General features: G+C 39.4%; 1 protein-coding gene across 2 annotated transcripts in view; it reads right to left on the bottom strand.

The window, feature by feature from the left end:
• The window catches only part of RNF38 (ring finger protein 38), a 107,403-nt gene that overhangs the window by 80,720 nt on the left and 798 nt on the right, over nucleotides 1-25,885 (bottom strand). Inside the window, exons 1-2 of one of the 2 annotated variants that reach the window (XM_027653037.1) lie at nucleotides 13,582-13,642; nucleotides 11,839-11,923 (exon numbers count right to left, since the gene is read on the bottom strand). The exons of the other annotated variant lie outside the window; for it this stretch is intronic. Coding sequence (XP_027508838.1) covers nucleotides 11,839-11,887 — 49 coding nt within the window. The 5' untranslated portion in view covers nucleotides 11,888-11,923; nucleotides 13,582-13,642. Of the gene's footprint in view, nucleotides 1-11,838; nucleotides 11,924-13,581; nucleotides 13,643-25,885 lie in introns of those variants that run through there. 2 annotated transcript variants of the gene reach the window in all.

Here is a 25,885-nt window from a genome sequence, read left to right as displayed (position 1 = left end):
TTAGCACTTCAGAGGCAGAATATGCATTTTTCACTTCAAAGATTAATCAGAAATACATAATTTTACAAATAATTTCCTTATTTTTTCTCTTTTTCTTTTGTCCACCCATAAAACTAAAGAGCTTTAAAACCCTGTCATCTCAATCGGAAAGCAAACATATGACCTTGCCTTCATAAAGACTGTCATAACAAAACAAGATGCTTCTTTAATAAAACCAGTTGGTTTGTTTTGCACATTTTTAGTGGTTTTTGAGCCTGCTAAATGCTTAGGAGGTTTCTGTTGTACCCAAAGCAATTTTCACTCTCTCTGTAGGAAATTTTCTGTGACTTCTTTTCTCTTCATGGAGTAGGAATTTTTCCAGTGGGTTAAAAGTTACACTATGCTTGCTTACTGACAAAGCTTTTAAGGGCTTATGCTTCTCAGCAACAGAAAAAACTTATGAACAGGATGACAAATTCAAATCAAAGCCATTCAATCAAACCATACGTCTCACCTTCCTTCATAAAATTCTTCTGTCAGAAAAGACAGTAAGGAAACAGTATTTATGGTCTGTGAAAAGCTGTCAATTCTTATTTAAATTCCAAGTTAGAGCAGCAGTTGACATTACAAAAAAAAATTAAAGTTTAAGTTTGCCAAATATATTACAAAAGTACAAATGCTTTAACAGAAATGTGTATTTTCTTCAGTATTCCCTTTCCTCCAAAGAGCTTATTATGGAAGATGCATTCTACAAAGCAGAAGTTAGGTTGCTCTACCTAAACTGACCTTCATCTACAGCCTTCAACAGAAACTTATCATATAAGATTTTTGATTTTCACCCTCTGAAGTTAGTTTAAATCAATTTCTGGTCAACTGTTTTTCTTTGAAATGCCTTCCAAGTATCAGAAAAGAAAGCACTTTTGGAAGAAAGAGAACATTTTTTTGGAGGTAGCAACTTCCCATTTCATGCTTCAGAGAAAAATGTTGACAGCTTTTTTAATGTGGAAGAAATAATTTACCATCATTGCTGATTACTATGGAAACAAGTCTGCTGTGAAAAAAGACTGAAGAATCACAGAATAGCTGAGGCTGGGAAAGGAAGTGACCTCTGCAGGTCATCTCACCCAACCCCCTTGCTCAAGCCTCAATACCTAGAGCAGGTTGCTCAGCACAAAATCCAGATGGGCTTCTGAGAAACTCCAAGGTGGGAGACTCCACAATATCCCTGGGCAACCTGTGCCAAAGTGCAGTCCCTCCCACAAATGTTCAGAAGGAAGCTGCTGTGTTGCAGTTCGTGCTCACTGCCTCTAATCCCCAGTCCCACTACCAGAGTTGTCTCAACTCAAGAGCAATACAACTATTACTTTTTTCTCCAAATTTTAGTTGTTTCGGTCAGTTCTCCAGACACCATGCAACCCACAAATGAGGATGCAAGGACATAATATACTGTCCACCTGCTTTAGGGTGAGAATATATGGAGGCAGCAGAACATGAAATTATTCCAAAATCATACTGCTGCCTGCCTATTTGGAGAACAAGGAAGAAAACCCCACAGTTTGTTTTTTGGGGGATTTTTTTGTTTTTGTTTGTGCTTTTTTTTAATGTGCATTTGCAACCTTCTCACTTGCAACATCAAAATATGAAAAGTCATTTTTATCTTCAGTAGGAGGCAAATATACCAGATGAAAGGAAATGGTACAGTAAAAAAACAGTTCCCCAACTACATACATTCACTCAAAAGCCATGAATTTAGAAAAACTGTTTCTAATGTCTGCTCAATTTAACAGCTAATTTAGAAAAGTTCAATGCAAGAACTAGAAATAACTGTGCCCTAATTCTTCCTTCTAAAAAAGCCATAATTTGGGCTTACTGGGTTGTAGCAAAAGTTCTGAATCCACAATTTTAAGAATGCACAATCAATTAATTCTGGTATGTGTGTGACAAGAAATAGGAAGGCTACGATCCTTGAGCCACAATTGTTCATTAGAACCTGGAAATCTTATAAGAGCCTTACACAAAATATTTCCTTTTTTTCAGCTTGCTGATTTCTGCTAAGTTTTAAGTAAGAGCACCACAGCTACCAAGTAGAGGACCCTATATAACTGACTGCAAAGTAAAATGAGATCTAATGCCAAAGACATAATCAGTGTAAACATGGAATTTACACACATATTCAGATGTTCTTCCTGCAGAGTCATAAAGCCCATGATACAATTTATTTGCATTAAGGAAATTCATTACAACACTGCTCACTATCTGTGCTCTTGCGCGAAAAAGGTGTAATTCAATACAGTGATCCAATACAAGGGCTAACTATTGGAAAGAAGCAAATTAAGTTTTTTGGATTAAGAATGGTTCTCTTCCAAAAAACCGTTATATATATATTGGTGGGCTCTTGCATCAAAGATTGTGTTTTTCATGAGCTTAAAATTCCAATTAATTCCAAACAGAAAACCTGAAGAAACCATGCTCTAAGAGAAGTCAAAAGACTAAGTTTCAGCACTGCTCAAAGGAGGGAGTTTAGTGCTATTTATTGCACATACTGACTGCTAGTTCAGACTGTAAAACTGTTGTGAGGTCACACAAGTGACAGAGACCTTAAACAGGCCTTCACTATTTATTCCTAGGAAAAATGAAGGAGGGATTCGAAGTACCGTATTTTGAGTACAATGTGAATTTTGCTTGCATTTGGGTAAGTCTTCATCCCCTCCAAATGACTATATTTTACACAGAAACAAAGAAACACAGAGAACTCAACTATACAATCTTTCCAGAATTTATATGTTTTCTGAATCATTCCCTACATGAAAACAAACCTGTACAATTAAGGAAGTTAATTATCAAGGTATTGGAATAAGCACTTGCACACATAAAAGGATACTCAGCTGGGTTCAATGCAGCAGCACACCCATGGGACTCAGGCCTACTACCAGAGGCTAGGCTAACTGAGGGTAACATTCACTAGGAGGCTACAAAGAGGATGCCAGAACAAGGCTTAAAAGGTTAGGAGTGAGTAAGTTGGTAGCAACAACATATTCATGACGTACTTCAGGTTACACATTAATATACTTCTCTCCTTCACCAGCTTTCAGTGACTGAGGTGTGAAGATTACAAGAGAGCTGGATTTGCCAGGGAGGCAGACACAGAGCAGCAACAGTCAAAGGCATACACACCAGGTTGTGCTCAAACCTGGCACACAGCACAGCAACTTGCAGCAAGAACGATTAGGATATGAAAGGATCATAAAATGACAAGCATGTTTTAACTTAGAGAAGAGGTAACTATGAGGACTACTCATAGTTAACTATGGTAACTCATAGTTAACTCATAGGTAACTATGCCTGAAAACACTAAGCCATAGGTTTAGATAACAGTATGAAAGTCAGTGATCAAACAGGGAATAATGTCTCTGAACGCTACAGGAAAGACACATCAGAAGAGAAAGCAAAAGGTCAAGGTGCATAACGTAAGTTAAGGAGGGCACAACTTTGCAAAAGTTCTAAAACAAATAACCCGGAAGGAGCTTTCACACAGCAGGAACTGGAAAAAGTACTAAGTGTATCTGGCATGAGTTAAAGATTATAACAACTATATTGTTTGATAATAGTACATAACAAATATTCTAACAATTTCTGGGATAATTGCACATACAATATTTAACCTGCAGTTTCCTAAATTACAGAAGATGTTTTAAAACTTAAGACTTCACAGGGACATGAAGCTCCTCCTCACAGGAGAAAAATAGCAGTGGAAAAAGTTTACATAACTGCCTGAACATTCAGGAGTTGAACCGTGTTCATTAAAAAGACTTTTCTAACTCAGAACCAAGAAACAGAATAGTTATCGTATGTTTGCATGGCTATAGAAAAAAACTAAACTACAGCAGAGAAGTTTCCTGAGCGCTCTTGGAAGCTCACCCTTTAGGCACACAGTGGTTCAGTATCACACATCTTGCTTTAATTGTTCATTTTTCTTTCTCTCTCAGCCTCAAACGGGCCACAATTCTTTGCTACAATGACTAGATCTGCTATACATGTGTACACAAATATCAAAATGTCCATTTCTCTCACTGCAGCACTTTTTAAAATTTATGTCATTCATCCTTCTTTCTACTTGAGGCATATTACCAAATAACACAAGACTGATGATGTGATGTTAAACACCTAGCCAGTAGACTAGGTCCACGGGCATGCTAATGATAATCTACACCTCACCAAAGACTTCTTTTTAATAGGAAGTATTAATGCTATCCCAGACAGGATACTTCAGCTTCCCCATCTATCAGAACAGTCAAATATTCATTCATTTCTTAAGTTGGACCTTAAGCAGATGTTATGTATCAGGAAGCTTAACATTCCAGTGAAAGCTTATTTGGAAAACGTGGCTGCCACATTAATTAAGTACAGCAACTCCCCAGGGTGAATCCTTCTGCCTTTTCTCTTCCCATTAGCTCAACTGCAGATATAAGATAGGAATCCTGCCTCCAGCACTTCCTCTACTGCAAAAGCCCGTAAGGGCACAGTCCATCCTTCTTTTGTGATACTCACTCAATGAGATGTCAGTATATTCACAATAACATTGTCAGAATACAGTTTACTTTGCCTCTGAAGAACAAAGTTCTTAGAGCAGGGAGATTGTCCTGTGTGTACCACTACCGCATCCAGGAGACTTCTCCTCAATAGCATTGTTTAAATCCTACTAAAAAAATTTATGCTGTTATTTCCAGTTATTTACCCTGAGGGGTAATTACCGCATGGAAAGGATTCTTTTGTTCTCTCTTTAAAAGACAAACAAAGCAAACATGAGACATAATTTTTGGTATTGCTAATTTCTAGGAAGCAGCAAGTTGATTCAACTAGTGGACAGGACCTGAGCTTCTCAAGTAGGTGCAAAAACACAGCCTAAATTGGAATACTGATAACAGCTGGAAGCACATTTCAGAGGAAACCACTAGACTTGTGCAGACTTTTTAAGATCTTCCAATCTCCATCCAACTCTAGTGAAATTACAGCTTTGTACACTCTGGCTTGAAGTAACATTTTCTATTAGGATATTCCTTAAGAATGACATGAAAAAGAGGCAATCCCAGCAGTGGAATGTGGAGTGGACACATTCCCAGAAAGCAGGGGAAGGCGGGATCAGTAGATTCGTAAGTCATCTTGAAGAAGCAGTGATGGGTTAGTATAAAAGCTCTTAATTATTCACAGCAATTAAAATCAAGGCTATTGACCCCACTACTTATCATTTTAAACAGGAAAAATCATTTAAGAAACTTCAAAGTAAAAGAAGAGAAAGGACAAAATATACCTTCAAGGAGATAAAAAGAGAAGCAGCAAGACAGAATCATGAGTGAAATCAGCAGGAGCTACCTGTGTTGCAACCTTTGTCCCCATTGCCAGGGCACTGCCTCCACATTTCCAGAATATCCTCAGGACATGCTCTATTCAGGAGCAGGGAGGGCAGCACTGTGTCAGTAAAGCACATGCAGCAGACATGACCCAGCCAGTTCCACAAACTTGCACTTGCAAACATGCTTGATTAAGTGTGGGCAGAACTGTTCAACTAAGGAGCGTTTATCCTCATCTGTCTAGCATGATTCTGCAATTAATGGACAAGGCCTTAAAAGTTTCAAAGCAATCCTCGTTTTCTAGTCTATAAAAATCAGTAACGGACATGACCTGGGGTCAATTGGAAGACAAATACAACAGAATTATGACAAGATTTAACAATAGCAAGTGAGGGGCAAATAAAGTGACTGATGAAATTCAGTGCCAGTAACTACAAAAGAATCCACACAAGAAGAAAAATAATCCCAGCTACACTTGTGGACCAAAAACTTCCTTTTCCTTCCTGCCCTTAAATGGAAATGTTCTGTTAGTTCATCTGTTAATTCCATCGGAAGTTCTGCACTGAGAATTTTATCGAAAAAAGACTAAAGAACAAGACTGAAAATGAGATACACTCAGAGTTTTCCAGTGCCTTAAAAAGTGCATTCTAAAGAGCCTGTAATTTAGAGTCACAGAACACTGATAAGGTAGATGGGTGTGGGGAGGGGCAGGAAGACCACATACAGACCTGCACTCTACAGCTTTTAAATTAGATGACTGGGTGAATATCATGAATTCCAATAAGAATGTTGATCAAGAAAAGCTACTCGCTGTTCCTTGAAAAAGTCCAGTCCACTGACCACAATGTGCCTGACAGGACTTCCAACTCAACACCCCCGACCAGGACCTTCCTGAAGCTTGGTAGTATGATGGGACAGGTACAATCTAGACTGTTTTAGGACTAGCCTGTATCTGACAAAACAAGAACTACATGCTCCAAAAATCATTGTTCTCCTTCTGCAAACATCCCTCCAGACTTTTAAGCCAGTTGCAGACAGGTTCAAGGTTTTGGAAGGTACTTCAGTACTTTCGTGTGGTCTCAGTAAAGCTTCAAGACAGACCATGCCATCAACAGTGGGACTCACAGCAGTCCTTCTTGGCAGAAGATACCCATTAACAGACGTTGTGTGGCTTACTGGCCACAACCAGTTTCCCACAGGCTTAGTAGTCCGATCAGACTGACAAGTGCCTGAACAGGTCAATCTCCCAATCCCAAATCAGGCAGAATCTTTATGACACTGTCTCCCCACTCTGAAAGTAGTCTGCTTGACTACCAGTTTTTCTTTTTTTGCACCACTTTGAAAAATACAGCCTCTCCAAGCACAACAGCAATGTAAGTAAAAGGACTGTAATGAAGAAAAAAGCATGGCATGTTATTTCCTGGTTCAGAAGCCTGGTACCAACCCTATGATTTTCCTGAAACATGACCGTGGGCCAGATGTTGATTTCTAGCAGGATACAAGGACTGAGAGAAGTCTGAACATTGCTCAGCACCTGGCACATGACAGACCCTTCTGGGCTCAGATGCCTGCAAATTGAAACCAGAGGAAAGAATACCAGATAACATTAGGGCTGCAGAAGTCAAGAGAGAAAAGAAAGGATTTCCAGAGGAACTGATGTCCTTTTTTATCTTCTTCCTGACGACACCCAGAAGTGATGGATTGTAAGACAAGTTGGAATGTAGGGATACATTATTAGGAGTTAGGATCTGAGTATCAAGGAAATAAAGAAGGGTATGTGTGACCAAAACTAAACAGTGGAAAAAAAGGAACTGGAGAGAACACTTCCCAGACACAAGCTCACACTAAAAGATTTCCACTTCTGACAATAGTGGGATGCTATAATGAGTTCAAAGTATCCTTTCAAGAGAGCACAACACAGAGCAGCAACTAAAATAAGTGCTCTCAATACAAGCAGTCTCGCAGAAACCATCAGAAAGACTGAAAGCCTTGCTTAATGCTCCTGATAGTCCTAGGTACAGATCTTCTTTCAAGACCCACTTTGAGAAAGAAAAGCACAATTCAGATTTTATAACTCAAGTACTATTAGCAGCTTGCTTCAATAACCATTTAATTTTATTTCTCCTAGAATCAAATGACTAAGTTATGCTCTGAATTTCTAGACACAGATCCTCACTTGTCTAACTGCCAATGTGTCTACATTATTTTCATAACAGAAGCCACATCTTATGATGGGAAACATGCTTAGTTTTTACAGGAAATTCTCTGTTTCTCTCCAATAATGTCAACCACACTTAAAAGCTTATGAGAATGAAGACTAAGTTGAAAATAACTGCGATGTTAAAATGTTTTTAATAAGCAGTTCAGCTAGGGGGAAAAAAAGTGCAGTCAGATAGTTAGTTCTGTATGATAGGGTTATTACACTTCTGTGAAATTATAACACACTTTTGGGTGATAAGAGTAATTCAGGTTTTCCGGTTTTTACTTGATATGAAAGAAAAGCTGTCTAATATTCATTATATGCTTTGAACATGGTTTACATCATACTTGCCTGTGCATATCAAGCACTAGACAAAAAGCACCAAGCTTGTACTAGCACTGTACAGAAGGAAAGCACTGGGGCTACATGAACAAATTATACAGCAGAGTCCAGTAAAAATTACATTCAGCAGCTGAGATTAGCATTTACCAGCCTGCAGGCTTACATTTTGCAGTATTATTTGGGGTTAGGTAGGAAGAACCAGCACTTCAAAATGAGAGGTCTTCAGCTTCAGTCCCTTGAATTGTGAGGATTACTCAAAACTGCAGTTACAGAGTAAAAACCAATCAGCTCTCTTGATTCACGAACAATTTGAATCATATAAATGAAGGCTAAGGTCAAAGAAATACCCACACATTGGGGCCACAATGTCTGTGAAATTTTTCATTCACTTCACATTACTGGAGAGCTCCATTCAACAGAAAATAAAAACTCTTCCTGAAAAAAACAAGTTTATTCCCTTTTTCCCTCGCCCTCAAGTTCCCAAGTATATGTTCCTTCAGCACTGATGCTGTCTCTATCATTATTTCCACATAAATGTAAAAAAATGTAAACAAATCAATGCCATCACTATTTATGTACTTTTACAAAGCACTTGTTTATTGTGTTTACTGTGTATATCCTAGTAGCCCCCTAAAGACCATCAAAATAGATACCATCATAATAGGTACAACGGGTGAACAATGGAGGAAACAAATATCACCTAGAAGTTACTACACAGACTGAAAAGAAGTAGTTGCAATCTCTCATTTCTTGATCCCAGGTTACAGCAGCACTACCAATGAGAGAAACAATTCCAGCCTTCCAACACATTGTAGGTTGTAGGTATGTATCTGTAAGAACACTCTGTGACCCTGGACAAGTGATTTACCTCAGTTTATACCTGCTGCTACTGTTAAATTGCAGAAGTTCATTCATCTATTTTAGGAGTAAGGGGGTCAGAAGCCAGGTGACAATGTGCAGCTCTGTTACTCCAGCTGAAGATTAGAAGTACATGAAGCTATGACCCTAGAAACACAGTTTTTAGGACCTTCCTTATACTGTTTGTATATAGCTAATAAAGGGGTGGATGTCTGATTCAGAGCCTCATGACATGAATTAGAGAAAACACACACATACAAGTCAAATGCTCTGTGAACTCTGAATAGACCAAAGCTGTCCTTATCTGCCTTTAAGCAACCAAAGCCAGTCAAACACTTAACAAAAACTCCACAAACCAAACAAGCTCTTGCAGTGATTTCACCTTCCTCCTCTGTTTTGCCACAAAGGTCCCACACTACCACATTCAATACAAAGAAAGAGACTGCATAATATTGAAACACTTCTAGCAATGGATGCAGACAGTGTTCTTTAGAATAAAGAGTCTGTGCATCATCACAGTGAAAGCTTCATAAAGAGATCATCTACCTAGGAGTTCGTGAAAAAGTTCCACACCCATGCATTCCACTGAAAAACTGATCCTTCAAACACAGTGTATAAAATCTTCTAAAAACAATACAGATGCCTTCGATAAGCCACAGCATTTTGGAAAGGCTCAAAATGGGCCAATTTTCACCTACATCCACAAGATGGGTCACCCACAGCAACACCAACCATTCCTTACAAATACTAGGGTTTATCCTTGGCATGCAAACCAAGTGTTACTCGGAAAGGAGAACTTCCTTATAAGCACAAAGCTATTTCCCCTTCCTCCTTACTAAAAAACCCCTGCACTCTTCCACAGACATGGTTTCAGTGTTGTTTATTACTCTCCAGTCCTGTAGACAACATTGCTGACCTCTGTCCTTACATGAAAATGTGTTATCAAAGCTCCTTCTGTCCTTGTGATGGATGTGACTGCCTTCTGAAGTTTACTCTGAACATCACAGCTATTGACATTTGGCCACAAGATGGGCATTAGACAGACAAAATCCACTTAAAAGATTCTTGCAAAAACACACACAAGAATCTAGGTACTGCATTTACAAAGACAACAGACAAAGTGCAGCAATTTCAATCAAATGACAGAGCAGCAGGTCAGTCTTAAGGAGATTTTACTGAAAATCACAGATTAGACTGAACACTACTCTTTATATTCCACTTATATAGCTGGATTATTTCTACATCTTTGTTAGTCCTGCAGTTGCTTTGTCTTTGATGTGTGAGGAAAAAAACAAAAAACCACAAAAAGTCTCAAACAAACACCACCACCACAAAACTCCCACAACTTTCTGGAAGCCTTCAGGGTAAAGTCAAAAATCTGAAATCCCCCAAAAGCTAAGCAAAAGACACAATGTACCAATCTCTCTCTACATCAAAAGGTTTTGGTTTAGCATTTCATTTTCAATTTGATTATTTTATTTTATTTACAATTCCAGACTTTTCCCCCATGCCAAACTTTTAACTATATACAGTATCTTAAGATTTCTCACAAGTGAGTAATCTAGAGAACATAAGCAGGACTCATAGCCTTTATCTAGATCCTTCTGTATATACACATTTCTTTATTCAATATAAAGGCTGCAATGCAGTTCATTTTCAATTTTAGATGCAAGTTGCTTTGGGGTTCAACCACATTGCCCTTTTTCAGCTGTAGATCTTTTCTAGGCAGCAAAGTGTTTATGTCATAAGCAATCACACACAAAACAATACAACATGCTGAATTTACTCTACTTCCCTACTTCAGCTTTTTCACCTACCCCTTCACACACCTCATCTTGCTCCAGGACACCTTATGGAAAGCCATTTTTTTCTTCAAGCAACTGTCTTGGAGTTGTGACAAAATCATGACAGCAAAAATAACACATACATATAGGCAATGCCTGTCTCCATTGGTTACCTATGCGAATAATTCCAGATTTTTTTTTTTCCAGGCCATCTTGTATGGCAAGGTTTTGGTAGCTGGCTACAGGTCTAATTTCTGTCAGAAGAAGTCAGAAGGTTCCCCTATGTACAAAAGAGACAGTGCCAGCCAGCTCCAAAACTGAACTGCCGCTGGCCATGCCCAAGCCCACTGGTGACGGTGACTGCACCTCTGAGATAACATACTTAAATAGGGGGGAAAGTGCTGCACAACAGCAGCCAAGCAGACCTCAGGGTTCAGTGAAGAAGGAGGGAGAGGAGATGCTCCAGGCACTGGAGCAGAAATTCTCCTGCAGCCTGTGGTGGAGACTATGGTGAGGCAGGCTGTCCTACTGCAGCTCATGGCAGACCCCACACGTGAGCAGGTGGATGTGCCTGAAGGAGGCTGTAACCACGCTGGAAGCCCACACTTGGAGCAGTTCATGAAGAACTGTGGCCCATGAGAAGGACTCATGCTGGAGAAGTTGGTGGAGGACTGTCTCCTGTGGGAGGGACCTCACGCTGGAGCTGGGGAAGAACTTGAGGAGGGAGGAGCAGCAGAGAGAAAGTGCTATAAACTGACCACAGCCCCCATTCCCCATTTTCCTGAGCCACTCAGGCAGAAGAGGCAGAGAAGTCTGAAGTTGAACCTGGGAAGAAGGGAGGGGTGGGGGAAAGGTGTTTTAAGGTTTGTTTTTATTCTTCACTATCCTTCTTGGCCTTTTGATTGGCAGTTAATTAAATTAATTTCCCCAAACCAAGTCTGTTTTGCCAATGACTGTACTTACTGACCCTTTTGTCATACTTTCTCTTCCCTGTCCAGATGAGGAGGGTGAGTGATAAAGTGGCTTTGGTGGGCACCTGGTGTTCAGTCAAAGTTATCCCACTACAATATAACCTTCTTCCTCCACTGGATTTTGTTTTAATTTCCAAAGTTTTTCATTTTTTATGTTTTGCACAAATGAACCGCATTCTGGAATTTTCTTCATGTCTCCTAATTCAGTAACAGGCTACAGAAAATTTTCAGCTCGTGATACCTTTTTTTTTTTAACTTAGTAAGGTATTTCATTGCCTGATGATCTTGCCTGGCTAGTTATCACCCATTCTCAATCTGTTCCATCAGGAATTCCCACAATCCCATCACACTCTTACCTTTCTCAAGTAAACAAGACCCAGCTCTCCCAAACACTCCTACTACCATAGCTCCTTGTGCTCCAACTGATACTCATGGTAACATCTGAAAGCAAAAGCAGCAACACAGATGCACGTCAGCCAATACCTGTGACATATCCACATACCTCAGCAGTTTTCAGCTGTTTATCTAACAGCTTAGCAGCAAAAATACCCCTTTGACATGAAAACTTTGAGAAAGAGGACAAATTACTGCAGTTATATACAGGCTACATTTCAAGTGACTAACTTCTTCTGATGGGGACTGCTATTACCAGTATCTTTACACGACTGAACAAACTACCACTGTTGCTTTTAATGAAGGCATACCTCTCTCCAGTCCATAACACGGGGCTCTCAGATTTATGCATTGAGTATATACACAGATTTTAAAAAAGTCTAGTTTTCTTTTAGGTATATTTCAGTTGAAGCCAAGATCTCATGAAGTAGTGTACAGAACTGGGAGAGAAGTGTCAGAGTAGCCAGGTCAGCCAGTCCCAAACGCAAGCCATTAGCTATACAACAGCACAAAAAGAACCCCATAAGTTTACAATGCACTCAACACACATAATTCTAGGAATTCATAGAGCCAGTTTCAGCAAACCACTTTTATACTTTAAATAATGCACTGAGGCAATCAGAAGTGAAGGCATGTAGCCATTGCCAAACAGCAGATCTTTTTAAGATATACAGAAGTGACTGTTCTATATATGAAGTATCTAAGTTTGTGTGTCTGCCTGTGAGCATTCCCACATGCAGGTGTTGCTCGTCTCTAGCAGCAAACAAACTGAAAACATACGTGCCAAAAAAAAAAAAAAAAAAAAAAGAGAAGAGTTAGAACTTCAGACACAGGATTTACCACCAGTCAACTTGTTTTGAACTCCCAAGCCTTCTTTACGATCATCAGTATGTTAATAACAGAAATAGCGAGTGGAAAAAAAGAGAAATTTCAACAGAGACGTAAATGCATATGGAAAGGAGAGTTTGAACAAAAATCATGTGACTGGTGAGATACCCATCTTTGTTTCAACACACTACCCTTTTCAACAGCTACTCTGTCATCTTCAAAGCAAAACAAAGCCTTCTAGTAGCCTCTCTATAATAATGAAGATCAACTGGACTTCTAGAAGTCTACAAGAACGTCTCTTGCCTTCACAGATTTCACAGTACAAGAGCACATTTGCCTCTCTAAACACAGCCATAAGCACTGAAATCAACAAACAGACCACACATTAATTCTGTTTTCATGATACTTGATTTGCAAAGTTGAAGCGTGAACTGCTTATGGTTGATGATGAGAATTATGTCTATACTTCAGAAGACAGTAGAGCAAATCTACTCCTCAAAACCTGCCTCCATCTGCTCTGTTTCACAATGCTTTCCGGAAAGTAACATCTGCAGTGCTTGGGTGAGTAAATTTAGAATTCAAGCTCTCACTATTCAGGTTTTTCCAACACAAAACATGCCGTAGTCAGAGCAAAAATCCACGAGTTCAGACTTAACCAGAGATCAAACTGCCACATTTCTTTTTTGTGCATAAACCAACCAAAATCCACTTCTCCTTCTTTTATAAGTAATAAATTCATAACAGTAGCAGTTTGCTTCATGTGAAAAGCCCTTCTTGTTACCACCATAAAAACCAAGTTCTGTGCCCAGTTTCGCAGTGTTCATACACAATCCTCACAGGGGGTCCAAGCAGTGGGAGTAAGACTGCATTTTATTTACCAGTGCTGAGAATCACTTTCACATCCCAGAAATATGTCTCCCAAAGGTCTTTCTTCAACCTCAGCCTGCTGTGTTCTCCATTGAGACCTTTGGACAGCCCTGGAGAACAGGTAACTAACTACACGTCCTGGTGTTCCTCTCTCCTGAGGCTATGTGATAGCTCTCCCATTTTGATGTCACAGCTCCAATGAGGACATAAAAAGCTTCAGTAGTCACAAGAATGCTGAGCATAACAATCTGCAAGAGGTGCAACTCAGCCCACCAATGGATTTTTACTGCACTTTGAAATTTATTCCTTCAGCAACAGTCTTGAAAAGAACAATCTTAACTGGTCTGGGAGGTAGCAAAAGCAAGGAAAAGGCTTGGAAAGCCGTGAGATCAATCCAGGAGGTTCCAGCATGATTCCTTAAGTGAGCTGAGAGGAGTACCAAATTTTTAAACACAAGAAGCAGCAAACCCAAGGCAGCAAGACTGAGGCAAAGCAAGATGAAGGCATAAAACACAAATGTTTTATATGAAATCATCTCTTAATTTCATCACAGTGACTGACTGCAAGGAGAAGGGGCTGATACACAAAGTCCACAAAGGCACCACATGGGCCCCCATGTGACTGGAAATTTCTTTTCAGTACCACACATAACAGGTAGGAACTTCAACTTTCAAGCATCTCTGAGCTGGTGGTCTACATAAGAGAACAGGCAAGTGCATCTGTAAGCCACAGTTCTCCAGGTGCACCATATGTCTTTAACCCAAGAACAGTGGGGTTATGAGACCAAAATGTTCATATCAGTGACTTACCCTGTTTCTCAAAATAGGACAAACTCTCCCAGAATGAACAATTCAAAGTCACTTTCATGTCTGAGAAGACCATTCTTGCCCCTTTAGCTATACTGATTAAGTTAACATAGCATAGCTTTGTAGCATAGACAACCCTAAACAGTGACTCCAAAGAGATTGCATAATAAATATCAAAGCATGTCAGTACACAGATATTCAGCAAGTCATACCAACTGTACTGAACAGTATTAAAAGTATTTTCAGCTATTGCTGTCTACAGAGATCATAAAATCCTTAGCAGTTATCCTAGAACTTCCTCTTAGAGTTGTAATAAATCATAGACAACATTCCTTCTCCAAAATTGTGTAAATTCAAGATCTTTAGAAGATCAACATTAAAAATAATCCAGGTGCCAATCATTTTGGTATCTATTTGCTGGCCAATCCACCTTATTCTGAAAATCCATAGAGACACAACAGGCCTCCAAAACTAGACATGGTGCCTTGAAAACAAAGCTCTCTGACAGCCTTATACAGTGGTAGAGTGATTTCTTATGTCTTGCCTTCCAATGCAAACAATCTGACTGCTTTGTTACTCCTCTCTTTGTCACTATTAAACTTGAGAGGAAAAAACACCCCAAAAGGCTAAAACAGCAGCAAAGGGAGAAACACAAAGGTAAGGAAGAAATGTTTCTCTCTCTGGGACATCGGTGGCAAACAGAAAATGCAGCATCCAAAAAACAAGAAACAAAAATGTGACCCAACGCAGAAATGTTAGAAACATTACAGAATAATATATGAAACAAATGGCACAACTCTTTGTTTTAAAATGCTTTATGACCCCAGCCTAACTGAAGACTCAGTAACTCCAGAAAACTCTGATATCCTCATTTGGCTTCACTACCCACCCTACCCACAGCCACCATGCAGCTGGTTAACGAGATACAGACACCTCAGTTAATTCACATTAAACAAGTCCGAAACAATATGGTCAACTCGCTCACTTTGGAAATTCCCTTATATGACTCAGATGTTTTATGACTGATCCTCAAAAGAAATCAGTCATTACATGAACAGGAGAAATAATGAAAATCGGTGTTCATGGATTTTTGTTCTGTATTTCTAAGTTCTCTCTGTGCAATAACCCAGTTCGCCTCCAAATCCTTTCACTTACCATTGCCTGCAATTCCTTTGGTTTCCCTAGTCCTTGATATCCTCCATTCTTTCCTGTGCCCCTGTAAGAGAGACCATACACTGCAGCTATTTGGAAGAAAAACACTGTGGTCCAGCTGCCCAGCAACTACCTATGTCCACGGGTCAATAAGGCAAACAAAACAGCATCAGCTCTCTTCAGAGTGTTTGCTTCAGGGAGCAGAATAATTTATCTGCTACTTAACTACTGATTTCTTAAAAGTCTTTTTAAGAAACTAAAAAGCCTCCCTCAAGAAGCTATTTAGAGAGAAACAGGACTCAGAGAACAAGTATGACAGTTTTACATAAAATGCTAATTTCACTTTTACATGGAAAGGCAACCTGAAGAGGTTATATACCAATTTTTCACTCTTTGCTTACTTCCTGCTATGCTCATATTTTATGTTATTGACTGAATTCTTGTTTGTAACATTCTCCCTTAAAAATACTACAGAAAATTTATGTTCTAGTAGAGTCATCACATCAAAAACACTGGTTCGCTACCAACTAACAAAAAAAAGATAAAAACACATCAGTGAATATATTTTTATATTTTTTTGTTTTATTTGTTCATATTTTACATACCCTACAAGCTTGAAAAACACACCTCCCATTACTGAACAACACATCTCTCAATTCCTTTATCTGGCACTTTCTGAGAAAGTGTACCAAGTATGGCAGGAAAGAGACAAGATTCAACATCCCCTACACCTCTAGGACTGAAAAATAACAAAAACTGAAGTGCATACAGACTGCTCGTATATAAACCAGTAAGTAAATAAGTTAGGAAGAAGGGCTGAGAGGCAGAAATGTAGCTCTGCTTTAGATACAAATTGCTACTGATGCTTTACCCAGAAGTATTTGTACATAAAATACCCATCACAAAAGGTGTGTGTGGAGGAAGCACGTTAAGATAACCATGGTGAAAAAATCCAACTACTGCTCCTTCTCTATTTACAGGGCCTGAAGCAAGCACCCCTGAGCCAAGGCTACCCAGCACCTTGTCTGGCTAAGATCTGAATATCCCCAAAGCTGTAAATTCCATCATGTCTCCAGTTCTCTCCTCTAGGGGGAAAAAACATTTGCCCTTACAATATCTGCTAGAAATTTATGCATTCCAGTCTGAGTCCTATTCCCAGCCTCTTGCCCTACCAGCATACAAAAGCCTGGTTCTATCTTTTCTTCATCCTCCCATAAGAGGAGGGTATAGGGCATTGGGATTTCCCCCGGGCTGCCTCTTCACCAGGCTGTGCAACTCTAGTTCCCTCCACCTCTCCTCAGAGGTCACATACCCTAGACCCTATATCAGCTTGGTGCCCTCAGTGAGTATCTGCCTTTTCCACAGAGCTGCTATCCACCCATTCAAACCCTTGTGGCACACGGCTGTGCTGTCCCAGTGCAGGACACCTTTGTTGAACACCAGGTCCCCAATTCTCCAGGCTGCCAAGGTCCCTCTGACTCGCACACCCAAGCCCCAATGTACTGACTGGTCCTCTCCGTAGAGCGTAATCCATGAACTAGCTGGAGAACCCCTATTCCACCAGAGAGATATGTTGCTCAATAATAGTGTTTTTTTCCAAGTCTGTAAGGTGACAATCCTTGTCGCTGTTGTAACATTTTTACAGTGTTTACCACTTTTATAGCTCTACCCTAATCCTTCCTGTTCAGAATGCCATTACCAAATAAACAAATCCTTTAAGTTATTTTTTCTCAGTGTTCAAATTCTTCATTATTAATATTTTTTTCTATCTCATTGCATATCCCTATGGGCACAAGACACTGACAGTGTTTTAAAAAACCAATTAAGTTTCAATGAAGAAAAGAATATTTTTCTGTCTCACTTACTTTTTTCAACTCCAGAGGCATCTATGAAGAACCACAAATACAGCTTGACTCCCACTTTCTTGAAATATGTCCCTGCACCATGTACCACAGTTTGCTACTTTACTTCTTTACAAGTATAATCACAGATTTCTTAAGTTTGAAGACACTTATCATACCAGTGCCTAAAAGCCTTCATTCCCAAGCTTCCAAAAATCATAACAAATTTCTGAAACCACTCAGAAGACTAAACTGTACCCAATCTCCAAAATAATCTGCAAAATCAATTTACAGATCATATAATAAATACTTCTTGTAAACTTCCTCAAAAACACACAAAAACCACAAGGATCACAGACTCACAGGGTTCCTGTGCCTTCCAAAAGCTACTGCTTACTCCTGCTTGGCTTTGTGCCATATCAACTTACAAACAGGAAAAAAGTGATGCTGTGGAAAAGATCTATACAGTAAGCTGCACACACTTAAAAAATGTAGACAAACACATTTTAAGGGAATTTTAAAAAATCACTTTAAAATGTCAACCTGTAGGCAGGGAGGAAAAAATGCACCACAATTCAGATCCTGCAAACATTTGCACAGGCTCTTCCTGAGAATAGATGTATCCATGTGCCTAAAATTGAAACTTCAATGAGCAGGAATCCAAGCAGATAGTTAACGTAAATCTATAATATTTTCACTATGGAACTTGAATATACATCAGGTGCAAAGCAGCAAAAGATAAAGGGGGGATAATTTCCAGCTGTGCTGAAAAAGCAGGCAGCAAATGTTTTCAAACTGTATGTTGCAGTTCTGTGGTGCAGATTCAATCAAACAGCACAGGAGCTGTTCATGTATTCCCTGACAGACCCAACTGTTCCATATACACAGCTAACGTTACTAGCCATACTTTGTGGTTTAATAACCATTTCTCAGGCTCTCAAACTAGAACCTGTGCAAACAAATACAGTGTATGGCTTGTAGCAATATTTAAATTATCCGAGGGTAGTATTCCTAACAAGGAATTTTCCAGGCGTGCGGATTATGAAATATTTTAATAAGATTCACAGAATTCATACTTTACTCCTCCACAGACTGGCAGAAAATATGTAACATAACAACCTTCCTCATGCCCTCCTTCCAAAAAAATATGCACAAATCACATTTTTTTTTTTTTGGAAGCACAGATCAGTAGTATTACAGTAAAAAGTACAATTCCACTATTCATAAAGAATATCAAAACCAATCATAAACACCCTTTAACAGTTTAAATTATGTTCTTAACTGATACTGGCTAGACATCTTTGTGTACATTTTGTAATGTACAGTTGTGTACATTACAAAAAAGAACAGAAAAATACCTGAAATATTTAAGTAAGTTTTTCAGCGTTTTGTTTTGTTGGAGTTTTTTTGGCTGGTGGTTTTTTGGGGTTTTTTGTTTGTTTGTTTGTGTTTTGGTTTTGGTTTGGGGTTTTTTTGTAATTGAAATGATGGAGTATGTTTCCTTTTAAGATTATAATTTCCCATTTGAGATTATCCTGGAAGCTGGCAAGCAAGGCCAAATGCTTAAGAGATGTGAGCTTTGAAATACTACAATGTTTCATTGAAGGCTGGTTATTATGACAGGCCGTGTTCAAGGAAACCACACCAGCTGCCAAACAATGAAAGAAGCAACATAGATTATTTGTGTGGATGCAGAACCCTGGTCATTACAAAAGAAATTAGAGAAACATCTTGACACACTTTCCCACCAACAGACTGATAACAGATGTTACTTTTTCACACATCATGCCTGCAAAGGGCTTGCATGAGAGGCAAGATGCAGAGGCTCAACCTAAACACGATGCCAGGGATAATGGGAACAGCTGCTGAGTTGCCAGACTTAGGATGCAGACTCTTTACTGAGAAAGATCTAGAGAAGACTGTTTTAAGAATGAACATTTGGAGCACGTGTGTGCATTTGAGAAGCTCAGAACACTATACTGTGCTTGCTTAAAACAGTTCCGAAAATACCTATGACTTTATTTCAAAAACCACTTCCTGCATCTTTCCTTAAATGAAGTATGCATTCTTTGCCCTACATTACACATCAAGTCACTTCCTGAAGGAAGCTTTATTTTAAGTCATCAAAGCACAAGAACAACAGTATTTTTCCCATCAAGAACGAAGAATCTTTTCCTTTTTCAGGGAATTCTAACGACCAAACATTTGCTGTACTTCACATATACAAACAAGAAAAAAAATAGTTTAGAAACAGCATAGAAGAATTAAACAGAATGTGTTAAAAAAAAACCAAACCAAAAAAAAAAAAAAAAAAACCAACAAACAAGAAACCACAACATAACCAAACAAAACGCAGTAAAACAAAGGTGGGAGAAAGCAACACCATCATATTAGGATATTCCTGTAAATGGAGTTCCTTGTGTGTCATGGTTTAACCTCTGACTAAGTACCAGCAGCCCTTATTCACTCTCCCCCTTCCCCAGTGGGGTTTGGAGGAGAAGTGGGAAAAGGTAAAACTCTCGCATTGAGATAAGAACAGTTTAGTAATTTAAATAAAGTAAAATACTACAACAGCAATAATAACATAATATTATAATTATAATTAAAAGGGAGATAAGGGAGATAAGAGGAGTTGGGGGAGGGGGAATAAAACCCAAGAGAAACAAGTGATGCACAGTACCATTGCTCACCACCCACAGACTGATGCCCAGCCCAGCATGCCTGCAAGGAAGAAAATTAACTCTATCCCAGCCAAAACCAGGACACTGCAAACTTCATAAACTGCTCCTTCATTTTGGTGTTCTACCTTCTTTTTGTCCCAGCCACGTGTTGCATCACATTAACATTGACAACTCCCAGGTTTAGATGACACATCTCCATCTGAACTTCTAATATGAAGCAGATGCCACACAAGACCATTTAAAATAGCTGAGGTGCAAGACCTAAGAAAAAAAAAGTTGCAATGCTATTGGTTGAAAAAGTTTGAAAGCCCGTCTTTCTCAGGGAAAAAAACAAAACAAAACAAAAAACAAACCATGGGTCAAAAAGATTCTGTGTGCACATGGATTTCATTTTGCTAAGACAACTTGAGGGTGAAAAAAAGAGCTTTATAAGCAGCAAAACTAAATATAAAAAGGGGAAAGAAAAAAACCCACTATTTTAATAGAATTCTTCTAGAAGTAGAATAGCTTTTCCAAAAATTTACAACATTCTCAATCATGCTTATTAACATTTTTTAATGAAGTTTCTCATTTTAACCTTTCCGCGACAAGGTAAACATGCTTCTCAAACTACGTTGAGAAGAGTGTTGACTTTTCCATATCTACACCCATCTGAAAGCACTGGTGAAGCAGCGAGAGTCTGAAGCACAGGGAGCACAAAATCCACTCTGCTGCCTAACTTTTTTTTTCCTACAGTAATTTCATCTTGGAAAGATGTAGAGCAAGGCTCAAATAGCACATGTAATGCACCTTCAATGCCAACTTCAGACGGATATGAAAAAGCAAATGGTGTAGCACTGTCATCAAATCCAGAAGAATCATTCAGACTTAAGAGGTAACTGATAGGACATGAACAAAGCTATTACACACACATGCATATATATATATATACCTGTAATTTTTCGTGGCATTCCTTTTCTTTGAACTGAGACTGTACTGCACACCGAGTGATCGATTATCCATTATTAGTTACCATATGTGAGAGGAGACCATCATTTTCAAAACCAGACAAACTCTAACCAAAAACTGTACAAGACATCACACCTAAATTGCTTTTCATCTGGCAACTCCATGTCATCTTCACCAATGCCTGTGGAGTGAGACCAGTAGGAAAACCAACACACACATTGCCCTTGCTCTAGGCAACTAGTAACTTTTAGCCAAGGCAGTAGCTAAAAAAAGACATGTGAGTTTACAAACCAAATCAATTGCCAGCTATATTGCAGTTCTGCATTATGGGTTTTTTCTGTGGAGCCCCCAAAATTCACAGTCCTTCTGACAGCTGAAGGATCAGTTTCAATAGGTCATCCCGTTTGAATCAAAAGATATTGACAATAATCAGTATCTTGGTGGCTTAGACCAAAAGGATAATTCAGATTATTTCATAAGCAGATGTTGCAAAGCAGAGCATGCATTTCAAAATTAAAGGCTTATCTGTGGTCTTTTTTCTGTTACTAAACTGAAATTTGTACTTCAGAAACAATTTGGAATTTTTCATTCCCATGATTCTGAATATTTTACATCTAGATTAAACAAGGATAAAGTTGTTCATACTGCATGAACTGCAATTAAAAAATTTCCATATCAATTTTATATTATTAACTTTCCTTAAAATAGATTTATCTCAGTTTTACGCTATCTTTAAATACTTATTTTCGGGGCAGGGTGGGGGAGAATATCAACATTTGCTAATATTCATTTGAGCTGGCTAGTGCTTGTAGCTAAAAGGCATACTTCTAAAGAACAATTTCAGCCTATAAAATTATAATTTCTAGTTCATATAAGCACTACATATTAATTTATCAAAGAAAGTCAAAGTGAAGTAAAAAAATAAAAGTGATAGAGTAGTCAGAGAAAATAGCTTAAAATAAATGCACATTATCTGAAAATAATTGTTAAAGGAGTATATTTGCATTTATTTCCCAAATTAATACTATAAAGATGCAACTCATATCTCTTATAATCAACTTCCTGAATAAACATTTTTTGTATGTCTGCTAACATTAATTCCATAATTACTAGACTCTAAGTACATCTACGTTATGTAAAAAATAAAGCCTTCTATCTTCCTGTATAATTCAAAATTAGCAAAACTAATATATCAGCATTATAATGAGTAATTCTGACATGCTAAAGGTAATTCTAATCTGGTATCCGAGACTGATTAGTTCTACCCATCAAACATGCAGAGGAACAGGTTTACAATATTATGGTAATTCTAACCAAGAAGTACCATCAAGCTATTTCTTTACATCGCATTTGGACCAACTTAAAATAGAGGTGCTGCAGTGCTAGTTTCCAGTTTTGGTGGGTTTTTTGTTTGCTTTTTTGTTTGCTTTTTTATTTTTTTTCTTTAATCTATCAAAATCAAACTCTTGAAAAGCATCCACGTACTGAAACGTGCTTCACTAGTTTTTACCAAGAAGTTATCTTCCCATCTCAATTTATGTTATATGGTCATAAAGCTGTGAAGGCATCACCATGTCATAAATAAAAAAAACTAGCATCTATCTCCAGGCATGCCAGAATTAAATATGACTCCCACTGTAAAGCCACAGTAACTACTTTCCAGTTTGAGAAGGAAACCACAAATACCACACAAAGATGGTATAACTATGCACAACTGCTAAAGGCACAAAAGTTTACATGCATTGAAATGAACATACAACTCTATTACAACTCTATTTAGCATATACAGCATTAGGCAGAACCGCTATGAATTCAGCTTTCTACTGCACTTAACTGACACACCAGTACTATCTGTACGAGGAAGTCCAACTCCTCACATTTCACAATCATGTATATGTTTAAAAACTGGCACTGATCCCTTCAGCAGAAATTTCAGCTTCTCCTACCTGAAAGATTTAGCAGATGCCTAGCTATCTGTCAAAATAAGCACCTTCCCTTATCCCTCTTAATATTCTCTGGTAGGACTTAGAGACTCGTGTGCACCTTAAACGACTACTAAACTAACTAAAGACTTAGAAACATAAGAAGGGCAAGCAATATTAATTAAATTTAGCAAAGTTCATCAGATGACATCCAAAAAGCTGATATGCATAACAGAGATGTTCAAGAGAAAAACTGCTTTCACCGGTTATGGACATCACACCATATCTTAAGTACAGTACAAATTTCAAAAGCCATCTTTCCTTTCCAGATGTTGGGAAAACCTGAAAATGTTAACATAGACCTTAAAAAAAAAAAAAAAATAAAATATTGAGATACCCCAGTGGAGGTAAAATACTTTATGGAAGGTGCCTCTTAAGATGAGGATCAATTTTCTGAATGAAACAAAGAATCAGCTCCTCAATGCAGCATTTCTGGTCCAACATCCTTTTACTAATTTGACAGCAATGAATAGAGACTTTCCATTCTGTTGACACACACTGGGTGAAAAACACAAAAGAAACAAGAGCAAAAAAGACCCACCCATCACTGGTTTTTCCGCTGGGGGAAAAGACAGAGTAAACATTCTTTTAACCTTGCGCTTAAACTACAGTAATTTCACTACCCCCTAATGTCTGAAGACCATATCACAATACAGTTTTTTATCAGAAGTTAATATATTAGGACCACTAATAGGTGACTGCTGCATCAAAAGTGCAACTAAGAGGATGCTCATCAAAACCATCCAAGTTCAACCCTGATGCCCGAGTTTAGTGCATCATTTTTCCGCCTGATGACAAATATCTGAATGAAAAAGGCAGACCTTCACAAAGAGTAACAGTCTTTCCCTCTGGAGGAAAAAAAAAACCCCAACACAAATCCCCCAACATTTCTCATCCCCAATCTAGAAATATCGTGTATTTGTCTGTAAATTATGACACTATATCAAAATTCGAACATGAATCACAGATCATACTATCTGAAAATGTGTTATGTATTTTTGAGACAACGAATAACAACAAGCTATTACTAACTAACAACAATCCACTACTGTGACTAAAGTATACTGTAAAACTTAACCATGCAACCTGGGTATCTGCAAGAGTTCTTCTGAGCAAACTGGTTCTGGCTATTCCAAACACTGCTAAGCACGGGACTTTTAAACACAGGATCTGGGCTACTGAATACCAAAACTCCAGGGCAAACCCAAAAAAGCCCCTTCCCTTTCTGAAAAATAAAAGCTCAGCATTCCCTAACCCAAGAGTAAGGTCTTTCTACACTAAGCTTGTGATGGATTCACTATATGATAAGGGTTACAGTACTTTCCTCCACCATGATTTTCCAAATCATGGAATATATAAAAGCTTTTATCTCCCAGCAGTAGTATACTAGGTCAATTTGTCTATCGGATTGTTAAGAGCTTAAGAAGATTAGGAGTGGTTTTGAGATCAGGCTTTAAGATAAGGTTATCATCTACACCAGGAATGTCCCATGGAATTTTAAAACAAAAAGTTGAAATCGAGCTTCATCAGGTAAAACATCCATTTCCAGATAACCTACACTGGAAGAGTATTTTTCTCCTATATATGTTATTAGGAAGGCCCGAGAGAGACTAATCTGCCCCCTGTGTTGTGTGCTCTCAGGACACAGCAAAAGCAATTTCTGAGCTATATAATACAATTCAAAGGTCAAAATTCAAGTTCTCCCTCAACTTTCTGCATTGTAATCCTTTAATATGTTGTCAATTACGAATTTCAAGAGGAGCTTGTCTATAAAACCTACTTCATTTCAGAGCAAGATTTCTATCAGTGTAAACACTCACACTGCAGACTCCTGTAAATCGCCCAAGTGCCCAAGACATAAGCACCACTAAAAATACAGGCTAAGAAAAGACTAATTAGACAGCTCATTTCTTTAGCCTCCAGGCCCAAACAACAATGTCTTGTTTTCTGACCTTCTCCCATACCACTTCCTAATTGCTAACTTCATATAGGCATAAACAACTTCATGCTGGCTGCCATTCACAAAGAACAGCTTAGGAAAACATCTAAGGCCCCGGTCCCGAAACCACACAGACACACGTTTAAATATAAGCATGTGGGAAACTCCAGCGCAGCCTTGGAAGCAGCTCTTGTGTTTGACTGTAAACAAGCACATCAACCCATATGCTGGGACCACAGTCCTGGAAACGTCGAAGCTCCAGGACGAATGAACCACATGCCCACAACCAGCTCCTCAGAGAGACGCTGCTGCGGGGCTGTTTCTGAGAGGAAATCCAAGAACACATCTATGGGGCTGCGGATGAGGGCCCGGAAGATACTCAACAGGGGTGTCTCACAAGGCATCAGCCTGACTTGCAAACAGCATTTTGGAGCTCCGCGCAGGAACCCGAGGTAACCTGTCACTGTGCCCCGGGAATTCCCGCAGTTACCGACGGCCCGCTGCGAGGGGCGGAGCCTGGCTCCGGGCACGGACACGGGCACGGGTACATCGCCCCATCACTCACACACCACACACACACACACACACGAATCCTTCCAGGAGCGGGGCGCAGCGGCCAGGCTGCTGCAGGCCGGCGGCCGCTGCGCAGAGGAGGGGGGGCGGCAGCACCGGCGAGGCCCCGGCGCTGCCCAGGGCACATTAAAGTGCGATGAGACAGAGGAGGCGCGCACACGGCCGGCGAGAGGGCGAGGGAGCGCGATGCCCTGCGTAGCGCAACCCCTGCGGCTGCACGGGCGGGCAGGGGCGCAGGGCAGGGGCGCGCTGGCAGCAGCGCGGCAGCCAGAGGCGACCGCCCGAGCGCCAGCACTGCGGGCCGCCCGCGCTCCGCACCGCCGCATCCCGACCGGCCGTCGGGGAAAGAGCCGCCGCCGCCGCCGCGCCGGCCACCGGCGCAAAGGCGGCCCC

The sequence above is a fragment of the Corapipo altera genome, unplaced genomic scaffold, assembly GCF_003945725.1.
Source record: "Corapipo altera isolate COAL_440 unplaced genomic scaffold, ASM394572v1 61305, whole genome shotgun sequence".
Classification (NCBI taxonomy): domain Eukaryota; kingdom Metazoa; phylum Chordata; class Aves; order Passeriformes; family Pipridae; genus Corapipo; species Corapipo altera.
The sequence above is the reverse complement of the archived record's forward strand: the minus strand, read 5'-3'. Positions and strand labels throughout refer to the sequence as shown.